General features: G+C 38.4%; 1 protein-coding gene across 1 annotated transcript in view; it reads right to left on the bottom strand.

Annotated features, from left to right (window-relative positions):
• galnt14 (UDP-N-acetyl-alpha-D-galactosamine:polypeptide N-acetylgalactosaminyltransferase 14 (GalNAc-T14)) overlaps positions 1–12,329 on the bottom strand; it is a 139,608-nt gene extending 127,279 nt beyond the window's left edge. Inside the window, exon 1 of the mRNA XM_088002060.1 lies at positions 11,258–12,329. Within this exon, the coding sequence (XP_087858186.1) occupies positions 11,258–11,413 (156 nt within the window). The 5' untranslated portion in view covers positions 11,414–12,329. The remainder of the gene's footprint in view (positions 1–11,257) is intronic.
• Between the last annotated feature and the right edge of the window lie 2,514 nt (positions 12,330–14,843).

The raw sequence follows: 14,843 nt of genomic DNA, 5'->3' as shown, positions 1-14,843 counted from the left end.
GTCGACTCGCTGTTGTTCCTCGAGTTGGAGGTGATTCTGCTTCTTAGCTCTTTATCTCTTCTTAGCTCTTCTCCTCCCACTCATATATTTCTAAATGATATCATTTTCCCTTCATACTTTTCAGGAATTAAACATTAAAAATGTGGTTTTATCCCTTTGTGTCACTTCTCTCGTTCTCTCTTACAATCCTATTCTGTCCAATTTCCTTTTTACTGAACTCTCTCTCTCTCCGCCTTTCTGCACAAGTTCTTCACATTTTTGCTCCAAATGTCTCTGTTATCCTTCATTCCAACTCTCTTTATCCTCCTTTTCCACTCCACTCTATATAAAGTAGATTGATAGCTCAATCCTTCATACATCAAGGTGAGAATTACAATTTTCACACCAGCACACACAAATGTCAGCAGACAATTACTGAGCTATTCACGCAGTCTTTGCACACACACACACACACACACACACACACCCCCACACCCCCCCCCCACACACACACACACACACACACTGTACTTTGCTCTATCAGACCATTTTGACATTTTACAAAGCATCCCAGATTCAGCTGAAAATGACGTTTAAAGTGGAACATCAGAGGAGACAGGAACATAAAGCTGACCAGTTATCAGGAACCTTTCTTCAAACCGCCAAGATTTCAACAAAAGCAGACACTAAATGCCACGCTGTTATTTAAAACCAGACACGTACATCATGTAAGATTTTTTTCTTAGTAATGATTCATACGTTATAATTTCTGCAAGATTTGAGGCATGGTGGTTTAATGTAGGGCTGACATGATTATTTGGATTAATTGTGATTAATTATTATTGAGGTTATCACCAACCAATTGAGTAATCAATTGTTAACTGCAGTATACAAACTAAGAGAAGTAACTAAGAAGTCAAAACTGTACAAAAATATATACATTCTGCATTTAAGAAAAAAAAAAAAAAAAACTTTGCCTGTAAATATGTTCCACCCAGAACGTCACCTGGTTCAAATTCTGTAAAAAAATCTATTAGGCACTTTTTGCTATTCAATTAATAATTAGTTAATCCAAAAGATAAGCACTAGATCAGCTCTACACTGTACTGATATGCCAAGCATAAAGGGCTTTTTGATGTTACAAGTATTTTTAGCTGCAGATGCATCCATTGCTACAAACGATCAAGCATCGCTAAGGAATGATGTTGATGTATTTAAAGCAGTAAAAAGCTTAATTTTATATTTAGCTTTAGGATGTTTTAATAAAAAAACAATAACTAAACCATCCCATCTCCCAAACAGCAGATGTTTACAGATGCAACTTTTTCAATAAAACTATGTTTTGAAATTAAAATAATAATTTTGTTGATAGAGTTGACATTTTGGAAAAGAAAATAAATAACAGAATAATAGACAAAATATTATGCATTTTGGTTGCACTTATGCTACTTGCACTTTTGCATAAAGCACCTTGAATCCCCATGTGTATTAGCAGCTATGCTAGTAAATCTACTTTGCTTTATAAAAGACAAAGTTATTTGTTGGCAAAAAGTTGAAAAGTTTGGGAACTACCAGTTACTGTCAAGTTTTAAGACTAAAATTTTCTAGCAATCACTTTGTTGCTAAAACATAAGTCAGATCAAATTGAGTTTCTGCAGCAGCGTTTTATAAAATCCTCCCTGAACACAAAGTTTAAGGTTGATTTTCTCCAAAGTTATCTGTTACGGGTCGACAGATTCCTTGTTTAGCCCTTCAGTTCTGGAGCTTTTTGTTGCTCATTAATTTATAGATCAGAATCTAATAGCATAAGATTTAAAAAATATCCTTTATAAAGTTCTGGTGGATGGTGAATCATTCTTTTTAAAAGCAGCCACTATTCAGTAATACCAAAACAAATACTATACAAATAACATTTGATATTAAAATTAATTTGTACATGTTGATTTAGAGACACAGCATAGCTACGACTGAAGCTAGAATTATTACTTTTTTCAGTCTGTGTTTATCTGAGGATGTTGGAAACAAAAGCAAACACTGTAGACTCGGATGACTCTGCAGTCAAACATATTGGATTGTGCCGCATCCTCAAAGTTAAAAAAAAAATCCCATTTATGTTGATTCTTGCAGTTTTTTGTTTTTTTTTAAGAATTGGCTGAATCATTTATAAAGAATGAAGGAATGAGCCAGGCTGAAAATGCAAAACATCCTTTTCTTAGGTTTTTGTAGGAAGCACACTCGCTGCTGCAGGAATGGCACAGTGATTGCAAATTGGCTGTCTGTGTAATATACAGACAGACTGCTCATTTAGCTGAAACCTGCAGGAGCAAAACAAGAAATCAATGCTGTTCTAAAACACCTCACTTACTTATCTGTAATTTTCTCAATGTGCTCTTTTATAGCAGCCCAACGTTTAAGTGTCCGTAGTGAGGAAGCATGGAGCCTTTGGGTTTAGCCAGAATATCAGCTTTACATAACATAAAGCTCAGATCATGGAATTATGACGGACTTTACTGGTATTTAATGCTAACCTTTGCAAGATTACACTGGGATGTAGAGAGGAAGCAGAGCAAACAGAACTGCAGCCTGTTCAGTTGATTCTGATGAAATATGACTCATGAGAAAACCAAACTAACTCCAGGTGGCGTCCAGTAGGTCCATGTTACTTAACCACAGCAAATTACACAAGCTAAAGGTGTTTCTGCTGGTGAAGCAGGTTTGTAAGGATTTTTAACCCGGCAGTGATGAGGGAGATGATGCAATATTTTATATTTGAGGCAAACATGCTTCCAGACTTCCTGGACATTTTTATGTCAAACTTTCAAACTTTTCCAAACACAAAACAACACAAGTACAAATACGAAAGTTATTATTTGAACAGTGATCAGCCTTTTGATATTTCACCTGCCATCAATCAAAATCACCCATATTTTATATATTTGGTCTCTTAATTGGACTTCAACAATCTTCAACGCTAACTTTATTGATATATATTGCAGAGATGCTGAAGCTCATAGCGGCTGATGTGGAGAAAGTAATGAAGGAAAAAAAAAGTCTGTAAAATATTCAGCAGCATCTTGATCACATGTCTTCCTGATATCATGTTTAACTGAAGGACAGGCAGGTTTAACCTTTAAACAGTGGGAAAGAAAAATTATCTGGAAATATAGTTGGTTTTTTTCTATTTAATGAAACCAGAATCAAACTTTTTCCAGACTGCGTGGGTTTATCATAATGAACTATGTGGAAAAAACAACTTTGTTAAAGTGAGAAATCTCAAAAGATGAATGTAAAAGAGGAACATCCAGGAAACTTGAGTAACTACCTCATATTTGCATTGCATAAACTATTTGTTTTTTCTCCCAACTGTAATGTTTGGGTTCAGTAGAAGAGCCAAACTGCCGGGTGATTCATCCTGAGAAGCTTTCAAACAGCAGCAGGTTGTCTGCCTTGTGATGAGACTTTCCCACAGATAAGGCCCTCAGTGGCAGAGGCCAGTTTAGTTAGCCAACCTGTGAGCCCCGCTGCACTACGAGCTTCATATAAAACATTATTACCATTATTCCCACCCTGGGAGCCGGTTATGGCTCCTCTGAAAACTCATTTCCCTCTCCTCTTGTCCATGTGAATACCTCCTGATAGGGAGAGGGAAGGAGAAAGGAACAATAACCGCATTTCATATGGGGAAATTAATAATTTCAACTGCGAATGCGCCTCCAGTTTGTGTATGTGTGTAATTGTGTCATTTACTGTAGTGTAAGGGGGCATTGTGTTTGCGTCTTGTCCTATTGTGGAGCGGCTGGGCGTTGTGATACACAAGGCGAGCACAATGATTGGAGCATCGATCATGTTTTTCTTGAGGAACGACAGACAGAAACCTGTCAGAGGCGGACAACATCCGGTTTGCAGAGAGAATTTCAATGAGATCCAACGTCTCAAAGTTCAACAGCCGTGATGGTTTCTGGCTTAAAAGTGAAGAAACAAACATGGAAAATAAGCTGGAAAGTGTTTTACAGAAGATAATATATAAGGAATAAAACAACTAAGCATGGAAAAGATGCACAGGACTAGACGAGTGTGTTGAAAATAAAACATGATAGGAACAAAAAACTTGACTGAACTTCCTGGATTTGGACATTTTTGTGAATCTATCAGTTACATTCTCAGAGACAGAAAAAAAATAAAGTTAATTTCTGAACTGCTAATGTAAAAAGTCAAACATTTACACTGTCAATAAATCTGTTTTAAAATAGTAAAACCCTGTTTTGGAGTGATTCCTCACACACACAGTGTGACGTCACCTCTGCTCCTATAATTACTGACTTATCATAGTAGGAAAGGTAGAAATAATTAATTATGTTTTGTTAGTTGTAAAATTACAGGACAAACGTAAACAAAACAGAGTTTAACAGAAGTTATATAAGTGTAGGCAGAAGGGTTCACTTATTCTAAACTCTCTAACATCCATCTTAACATAAACAGCAGCAGACTTTTTTTTTACCAATACAAAACAAAGAATGAAATAACTGGTGCATATCACGTCTCACAGAAACAGAAAACTTCAGTTTGGTATTTGTTTACTACTTTTTCTTTGCAATTTTTTACATTTTTATTATAAAGCTTTAATTTTTCATCACAGATATTCAGAACAATTCTTCGAAGTTTATACTTGTTTATGGTTTAGTGTTGGTTTTAGGGCTGTTGTAAACGAATATTTTAGTAATCGAGTAATCTATCGATTATTCTTACGATTAATCGAGTAATCGGATAAAAAAAAATTCTAAAATGAAATATTGGTAAATCTGGCATAATACCGGTGTTACTATCAGATATCAATATCAGTCCAATTTTTCATATTTGAGCATCCCTAACAGTTGCTTTTTTGTAGTTTAGAAAACTAACCTGTAACAATAATAGCTCACTTTCTAAGTTAACCAGAAGAAAAGTTATAGAAAAATCTGAAATTATATTGAATTTAATAACAAAGAGGCAGGCTCACAAATATGCTTATAAAAAATGTCTACAATCCAGCTTTTAGTTTATGTATTCATCTTCAGTGAGTTTAATAGATTAATTAAACTCACCTTGCCACCTAACCTGTCACGCTTTGGGTTTGAAAATACGGGAAATGCCGCCTGGAGTGGGAGGAGAGGGCGAATGAACGAACGTAAGATGGAGGGGAGGAAATAGACCAGCGGACTGACGAACCGTTAGACCGGGGGACGAACACGGGGGGAAGCAATACGGGATATTTACGACACCTTCACTGGTCACACTCAGAAACTCATCTACCAGCCATGTACGATGCGCTCCGCCACCCGTTTCTTCAGACCGGGATATGAAATTTATTGTGCGGTTCGTCGGTAAAGCTACATTTACACGGTAAGCATCAGCTACTCAGCCGCCCGCCCTGTTCAGGCTATCCGCTCACCTCAGCGCTCTTCCCGCCGTTCGCTTTCAACCAGCAGCCCCGGAGGAGAAATGCTGCCGTACTCCAGGCATTCCCCCAGTCATTTTAAGGATGCTTATTGGTTCCCCAAAAACGATAAAAAAGTCGGGCATTATCATCAATCAATAAAATCCCCACGGGCCAATCTTGAAGATTGGACTTTATGCCGCTGAGACTTAGCTTTTGTCAACAACTCAGAGGCGGAAGTGAGAGCTCCGCGCAACGCAAATGAAGTCCCGGCCGGAACACGGTGCGCTAAATAATAAAACATAAATTAACGAAGCTTCGAGGCAGGTAAATTTTCCTCGAGGAATTTTAGTAATCGAGGTACTCGAATCATTCGAGGAATCGTTTCAGCCCTAGTTGGTTTTATATGCATTACCATTTTTGGCACTATTAGGCAGAAGGATAGAGATTTATGCTGTTGAATATCTTTGGTTTTATATGAATTGCAAATTGTTTTGAACATTTTACTTCTGTTTGCTTGGGACAATTTTTGATTAGTCAGGAAAAACTAAGTAAACAGCAACATCCCTAACAAGTAAGGCGAAGAAGAAGTCACGATGGGTGAGAAACAAATAAATAACACACACACACACACTCCTCCTTTGGGATTTATTTAAGGCTCACACACAAACACAGGGTCTTATGTTTATTCAGAGCCACAAACGAGGAACAGACCTGCTGATTGTTCCTGACCTGCTATGTATTTATGCTCCTCTGCACCGCTCCAGCTGATAGTTACCCAACACTAACACCGCCTGCATTTACATATACGCTAATAATGTGATTAACATGTGATTAAGCCAATAAGAGCCTGTGTAAACAACTTCTGATTACATGCAAAACATGGAAATGAATTTAGCAGGAACAGAATTAGGAATTTCAATCCTAAAAGAAAAACCATTTACACAAAAGTTAAAATTAAAACTCTATTGATTCTGAAATTTTATGTTTTATTTAAACTAAAACTGAATTTATATATGTTCAAATGTCCAAAAGATTTCTAGATGAGCTTAAAGGTCCAGAACCACAACTACTGAGAAAATCCAGGTCAAGACATTTGCAACTTTATGTCAATAAAATTATTTGTTTGTGACTCTGAGCTGATCTCAGTTCTGACAGTAAAGTGTAACAAACTAATTATTTAAGAAAAAGCTCAAATCTGACCAACAATTACATTTTATGATAAGTCTGTTTTTATACAGAAAATTGAACAAAAAAATTTACTTGAACTCCAACCAGATGTGAAATATCAAAACAGCTGTAGGTAAAAGTTACAGCTGATCAAAAATCGGCAATAGAACAGCTGCAGCAGATGAAAATCAAAGTTCTGGAATGGCCTAGCCAAAGTCCAGAACTTTATCTGACAGGAAGTCATTCCAGAGAAGAGAGCTGCCTTTATTGAAGATATGCTAATTCTAGATACAATGGTCCTTTACTTAGGCCTGTCACAATAACAAAGCGATTAGTTGTCTAAAAAATTATTGCGATAAACGATAATATTGTTTCAAGACCTTTTGACACTGATTTAATGGAAATGACATAATAATGCATGTGATTTCCTGCCATAGATAGATACACTTTATTTTCAAAAGAACACATAACACTGGAACTCCATCCATCCATCCATCCATCCATCCATCCATCCATCCATCCATCCATCCATCCATCTTCTTTACACCCTTGTCCCTCAGTGGGGTCGGGAGGGTTTAACACTGGAACTGATGAACTAAAACAAAACAACCAAAAACAAAAATAAAAGATTCTCAGTCTCCATTAACAAAAAACGTACTTGAATAAAACTAAACAACATAAAGTCAAAGTGGAAAAAAATACTGCATTCAACCAAAAGAGTGCAGATTATGAAGTCTGTATTATATTGCCCTTCAGTAATCAGTAGATTTAAGTAGAGAAGACGGACACATCCGACTACCTAATGCAGTAGTTCACACTACACGATTTTTTGCCCCCATTTTCCCCTTACGATAATTTTATAGCGTTGGCCGATCTAAGATTGTTGTTGGTGAATTCGTAGCCTATCATCCTGCAGTGTGATGTAGATCGTCGTGCCGCTCCGATCTAAATCAGGGATTTTCCCCGACTGGGTGCTTAACGCTGAATGTGACAGGTAGCCAATCAGAAAGCGCGGATTCTCCTCTGTGCTTTCTGAGGGGAAATAACGAGGTGACAGCTGACACGGACATCGGATATGATATGATATGATATGATATGATATGATATGATATGATATGATATTTATTCAACATTTCGTGCAAAGAATATAGAGCCAAATTGCTACCACAGTTGATAAACCCGGTAACTGTTCTGCTGTTCTTCATTAACGTGACATAAATGGGTTATAATGATTTTCATTCAGTCAGGACTTTATGCTGACTCTAGCCACAGGTAGATTCTAGTAAAGCATTGATTAATGCCTGGTTTTAAAATTAGTTAACTGGACTTGTAGCCATTATTTTGTGCCCATGTGGCTGGACACCACATGGCTGAACCTGATCGAACCGTTATAGCCAGGATTTCTGTCGGCTAATGTGTCTCTCAGGTTTTGAAAATGGGCCGACAACTCGTGTAGTGTGCGCTGGACATTCCACTAAGGAAATGAGGAAGGGAGGGTCAGTGGAGAGCACCGGAGTTGAGCCTTTTTTCATTCAGTGTCATCAGGAGAAAGAAAAAAAGGCAGGAAGAAACGATAAAGCCGATGATTAAAATGAGGCCGATAGGTTTAATTTATCGTGCGATTAATTGATTTATCGTTTATCGCGACAGGCCTACCTTTACTTTAATTCCCCTAAGAACAGCTGAGTTGCATTAAAACTATTGAGCACCAACAAAACGGTCAGCCCCAGAAACTCTCAATTCTGGTCCAAAGTATCTCCAGCTCCAGTTCCAACATGCATTCAGATAATAAGCCTTCACACACTGGATGAATCCCAATTAGCTCCTCTTACTCCTGTAACAGAAGCAGACTGCGTGCACAGTAATGATCGCAGGAGGCCACCTTTACCTGCTGACAAATCCGACAGCTTCGCACTGGCTGTGAAATTCTGTGGGATTAAGTTGGCAAGTCTGAATCTGGCACAAGTAGCTGAGAGGAGTTAAAGCACGTGTGTCATGACTTGAAAAGATCCATTCATTTGCACATACACACGCATACACGCACGCACACACTCCTGCAGAAAGAGCAGAGATTCACTCATTAGCTCAGAGTTTGCAGAACGAGTCCACACAAGTTCTTTTCCTCCCTGTTTTCTGTTCTTGATGGGCCACAGTGGTTGCATTTGTTTCTATCTCCAGCTAAAGCAGTTTAATTACTCTTTAAATTTCATACTGAGACTTTTAGCAGAGGAATGTATTCAGGTCAACTTACAGCAACAGGAAATTCAGTTTCAACATCTGAAAACACGTTCCGTTCACACAAACCTTAAAATGAAGACAAAACTGCTCTGAAGTCAGGATCAAACTGAGGTTTTCATTCTGAAAATACGAAAAAATACTTAGCAAAACGTGATACAAGATGATATCGGTGCAAGTTGTGATGCACTAAGTCATTTTGTAAAACGCCGCACACATATTACATTAAGTTGATTCTTATTTATGAAGAGGAATTTGAATAATTTAAACAGAAAAGACAATCAGTATTTCTCCAAGTTTAGCTCAGCAGAGAGTCGTCCATCTGTTTTAAAAATGACTCAAGAAATCAGAATTACTGACAAGTACAACTAACCAAGCTGTTTTTAACAAATCCATGACTTAAACTGAAAATGTAAATTCATTGGAAAACAAAACTAGTATGTCCAGGAGAGGAAACGCGTGTTTTGGAAAAATCAAAGTTCAGTGTCATTCTCTTGTCTGCTTTTTGCTGCTGGAAGTCAGTGAAGTGTAAGACAAGCAGAGACACGAAGAACATCAGGCTGAGGCGTCAGAGCCGCACAAGACACAAATCACACAAGGCAGGTTGTGGAGCTGTTTAAAAAAACGATAAAAAATAACTTTAAACACTAAAACATGTGTTTATTTAGGCAGTAAATTGTATATTTAAACCCAGAGTCTATTTTTTAAAAATTCCACCCAATAAAGATCCTGTTCTGTCACTTGGCAAGAAGGATTTCTCAACGGTACAAGTAAACGCAGGAATTTTATTCAATTCTAAAATATCAAGAAAATATTAAAGCATCGTAATGTGAAAGAGCACATTGGTACAAATATAAATATTTACACATTGGTACAAATATTTATATATTTAGAGTAAATAATTCAGTGGTGATTAACAATCAGCACCATAACGGAGCCGAGCTCAGATAGATTTAATAATCCCTTTCCACTGCAGGACTGTGTGGAAGAAAAAAGTTGGCTTCACAGTGTAAAGCTGCAGCTTAGCTCTTTACAACGCGAGATATCAAAACAGATTTCCGCCTCAAACAGCTCTCGCTTTATAGCTTCCACTTCACTGCATCAGATCATCACAGAAACATAAACACACAGTGCAGGTGTTCTCACACAAAATGTGCCCAGACCTCTATGAAAACATCCAGTTTGCATTTACAGCTCAGTTATAAAAGCTGAGCTCAGGTGCAGCGACAAACATCTGAGGAGCATGATATTTAAATTTTAGCAGAATGATGAAGAGAGAATGCTAAAAACACGCAGCTCTGCAGCGTTTCTGTTTTATAAATTCACACTTTACCAAAAGACAAAGACGGCTGAAACCCAGCAAACGAAGGAGCTCGATACGCAGCATCCCTTCCACAAAAACATCAATAAAACAGCTTTTCTATCTGAAAACCTTTCATCTCAGAGTTGCAGACAGTCATTAAATTCAAGCCAAACAGAACCGCTAACTGCCTGGGTCTGATGGACACCTGATAGTTAAGATACTTTACTTCTTCAGACAAACAGAAACAAAGCTTCAGTTTCAAAGACAGTAATCTTTAAACTTATACTTTCATCTAATGGCACTAGAAATTCACACATAATGATGTTGCATTATGTTGCACACTGCTCCAAATCTTCCTCAAGATTCCTAAAAACACTCCCGATAACTTAAATGTAGGACACCAGTTGAATTCTGCAGATTAAGCAATAAAGCAGATCCTGCAGAAACAAAGGCAGGTTAAAGTCCGTCCAGTTATCTGCATTAGGTTTATAATAAACTTTAACAACAGAAATAACTCCTGTGTCAGATAATGAAACGGGTCAGTATGAGCTGAAGAGTCTGAAATTGGAAATAAAGTGGTTTGCAAATCAGCAAAGACAAAAACTGTTTGTGTATTTCTGCTTGAGATTGAATTTTTCCCAAGGGATAATAAAGTCTCATCTATCTCCATCTATCTAAAAAATGTATATCTTAGAATGTAAAGCTGCTTAAAAAGTAATAAAAAGTTTAAACAGCCTGACAGTGGGATCTGTCTGAAAGAAAGTGGCACTTTGAAAGATGTTTGGTTACATCTTCAGTTTTATGTCACCAATTACTTTAACCAACACACATTAGAGAATTCATTAACTTTACTGAAAGTCCAAAGCAATTTGCAGTTAAATGAAGTCCCTAGAAAAATAAAGCATAAAGTAACCAGGAAGTTTAACTTCTTCTCAACATATGAAGTCTATAATCCTATATTTCAAGTTTTCTTCTAATGAAAGTAAATCTCTAATAAATCAGTTCTTTAATCTCTTTTTTTACGTTGTTATGAAGTGTAAATGTCATGAAGCGAATAAAAACAAACATCTGGAGAAACTTATCCGTGTTTCATTACCTTCCGGTATCAGTTTCAGTCTGTTTAACCACAAAGTGACGTGTGTGGGTGTTTCCTTCACCTGGTTGTTCCCCGTCTCTCCGCCTCCGGCTGCTGCTCCAGCTCCCGCACCGAGCTCCGGTAACTTCCTCCGACTCAGCACCAGCAGGTAAACCAGCGCTCCCAGCCACACCAGCACCGCCACGGCCACCGCCAGCCTCCGACAGAGACGCTTCATTTTCCGGTCAGGAGGAGCCGACGGCGCCCGCAGCCCGGCTGCTGTCAGAATCCCATGTTAGGAACCGGGATTTAAACAAAAAACAAATAAAAGAAGCGGATAAAAGCAGAGGGAGCTCCTCCAGCTGAGCCGACACGAGCCCGTCCGGTCCCGCTGGCTGTCAAACACCGTGCGCGCGCGCGCTCCTTGACGCGCTCTCAACTCTCACCGGAGCTCGAGCGCTTCTGGAACACCGCCGTGTGTCCACGTGCGGTGAGGTCGGCGCGCGAGTACGGAGTGAGAGGCTGAGCGCGTTTCTCTGAGGTAGTCCTGGACCCTCCTGCAGGTTTGAATGGGATGGAGGAGCTCCACCTGCCGACACCCACTCAGCTGCTCCGGTGCTGGGCAACATGTGAATGTCTGCGGCTGCAGGAGAACCAGGTGTGCCGCTCCGTGTGGGACCGCAGAGCGGAACATTTTCTCACGTTGCAACACAATTTAATTGTATTTTATAGGAATTATGAACGATAAACCAACAAAAAGGATAAATCTGGTTTGGACATTGTTTTACTATTCAGCACTCTAAAGCAGGGCCTTGAGCATAATTTGATTTGAGGCCCCCTGTTAAAGCTGCAGTATGTAATTAGTTTGGATATATACTAAAATTGTCACGATGTTTAAGTCTAGACAGATAACCTGTGAAAAACATCAAGCTCCTCTGCCTTCTCCCAGTGATTCCAGTGCTAATTAGCAGAGCCAGGAGGACGGTCTTAGCACGGTCAATCATTCTTGTGTTTGTGCTGCTCACACTCGTCCCCTTGCTCTCTGCTGTGCTACAACTGGTTCACCACAGCAGGGTGTCATGAATGCTCTGGCTAGTTGCATGGCCACCGATGACGGGCGATAAATTGTTTTTCTTCAACGGTAAGTTGTTTCTCCACCATTAGCATATTTAGCAGTGCATAGACAAGCATGATTGATAGCACTTAAGACCCTCCTCCTGGCTCTAATTAGTGGTTTTTCAGAGGCAATAGCAGCTTAAGGAGGAGGTAGAGAAGCAAATCATTTCAGCAAAAAGACAAAAACCCAAGCTTTAGGACATATTTATATGCATTAATGTATATTTTATGGAACCATCACCATCAGTTTATCTTTTTCAAATGAGGCACAAATGCAGCACATGTGTAGTGACCAGTCAGCAGTGATGTGTTTCTGAAGCTTAAAACAGATTTCACTGCTGAGTCACAGGTCAGAATATAACAGCACAACATGGCTGACATGAGGTCAAAGTGATACTGAACTTTGATCACAGAAATCTACCCAGCTCCTACTGAGAAATAAAGACAAAACATGTTTCCAGCTGCAACAAAACAGCTGGAAAGACAGGAAAAAGAAAGAGAAGAAGACAGAAAACAAAAACACAAATGGAAAACCTGAGATAGACGTGGTTAAAAGTGGTAGAATGAGGCAGAGAGAGCAGGAAGGCTTTCTGGTTTTGTAGCTGCAGTCCCATTAATGTAGAGTTGGAAAAGAGAGTCAGTGATCCCACGTTTTATTTCAATAAATTATCAGACATCCCACTGAGGACATAGCTCTGTCTTAGAGTTCATGAATAAAACATGTGGAGCAAAGTATAAAAAATGATCCCATTTATGTCAGGAAAGAGCTCAGAAAGATAAACGCTTCAACTAGCTTGGTGCGCCATCTAGTGGTGAGGTAACGCAACTACAGAGAAAAACCACATTTTCCAGTGAAGCTTGGAAAAAATACTGTTTTGCTCAAACAATACGTTATATTGTCTGCAAAAACTGAAAATGGCCATGAAAACCACAGAAAAACATAAATGTTTCTGCAGCTTCATGTTACCTTCAAATTGATCATTAAAATCTGTATTTTTGATATTCCCACAGCAATTGTAGCGTTTTATACACGAGTCAACTGTTAAAATTGCTTTTGCAGGTACTGTTGTGTTTATGAAGACCTTGAAGAAACAATGAAGCAGCTATCTCACATATTTGTACTTTCCAGGGAATTAACCTTTGAGCAAAAGTATCCCAGTGTGGTGGCACACTGTGTCCTGCAGGTGCTGAGTGGGCATTAATCTCACAGCAGAACAGATCAAATTCATCAATCCCGTCTCCTTTTTCAAATTGTTCCTGTCCTTTATTAAGACCCAAAATCTTTTTTTATTTTTATAAAAAGTTAGCCCACTCTTGAAAGACAGTTATCTAAGAAATGTATTGCATAGATAAATGCAGATTTAGAACGTTTTGCATTGCATACGAGTCACTGTGAGCAGTTTTCATCCCAATTTAATACAATTCAGGTAAGAATCTACATTGACTTCCTTTGCAAACCGTCTCATTTTTTTATTATCTGCCTTTTAAAAAATATACTGAATAAACATATTTTCCTATTTTAGTTACAACTGTTCAAAATCTAAAGATTTTTAGCTTCAAATAACTTGATTTGGTTTTGAGTTTACCAACTTTAGTTTTCTTAATGGTACGTCTGTAGCGTCAGACGTAAAGCTGATGATAGTTACGTTTTACTAATGGTCACTAAATGCTGCCTGCTAAACATAGCAATACAATAAGAGCACCATATGTTCATTTATAAGTGTGAGAAGAAACTATGAATCAAAACATTTTACTGACAGTCATTGTGTTATTTCTAGCAGCTTGTAGTGTGCTGGTAGTCAGTCTCGGTCTGAATGTTGTTACAAAAAAAATTCAATAAATCAGTTTGGAAATCAGGGAAAAACTCCTCGGCAGCTTCCTGTTCTCTTTCAATCTGGGGATAATTTAAGAACAGCTATGCTAACTGTTGGGTGCAGTTTTTTATATTTGTATTGTTTTATGTTGTAGAGTTTAGGGGAAAGTTTCATCTCTTTCTGCAGTCCTGCTACATTTCCATGTTTGTCCCTGAACCTCATTAGCAGCGGTGCAGCAGGAGTCACCTTCCTGCTGGTGATGACCTCATTCCTGCAGTTTTCTGTAGCACCACAGTCGTTTGGGTCATGCTTTAGCTTTACATCTCGACAGCAGCACCGTGCTGCACTGGGAGCGTGGAATTATTTTATGCATTTTCTCTTAATATGGACAGAAATGAGTTTGTTTCTACAATGGTTTCTTTGAAGGTTACCTTCACATAACGATCTCAAAAGATTTCTCCTAGATTGCTACAATGTGCAGAAACTATTAGTTTTAATGAATCAGTTTGATTTCTAAGTGGTGTATAAACTGCAACCACATGTAAAGAGCGACATTCAGGCTGTTGTACACGGTGAATATCTGATAAATAAATGCTTACATGCACATTACGTCAGTGTGTGAAAAGCTGGGTTTAGTAGAAACTTTCCTACTTTCAGTTATGATGCATAACTGTGGCAACAAAGTGCCAGGAGCAGATTAGCATCTCAAAAGCGCAAATACATGAACTTTGACCCCAA

The sequence above is a fragment of the Poecilia mexicana genome, unplaced genomic scaffold, assembly GCF_051168715.1.
Source record: "Poecilia mexicana isolate PSO_F unplaced genomic scaffold, ASM5116871v1 scaffold_21, whole genome shotgun sequence".
Classification (NCBI taxonomy): domain Eukaryota; kingdom Metazoa; phylum Chordata; class Actinopteri; order Cyprinodontiformes; family Poeciliidae; genus Poecilia; species Poecilia mexicana.
The sequence above is the reverse complement of the archived record's forward strand: the minus strand, read 5'-3'. Positions and strand labels throughout refer to the sequence as shown.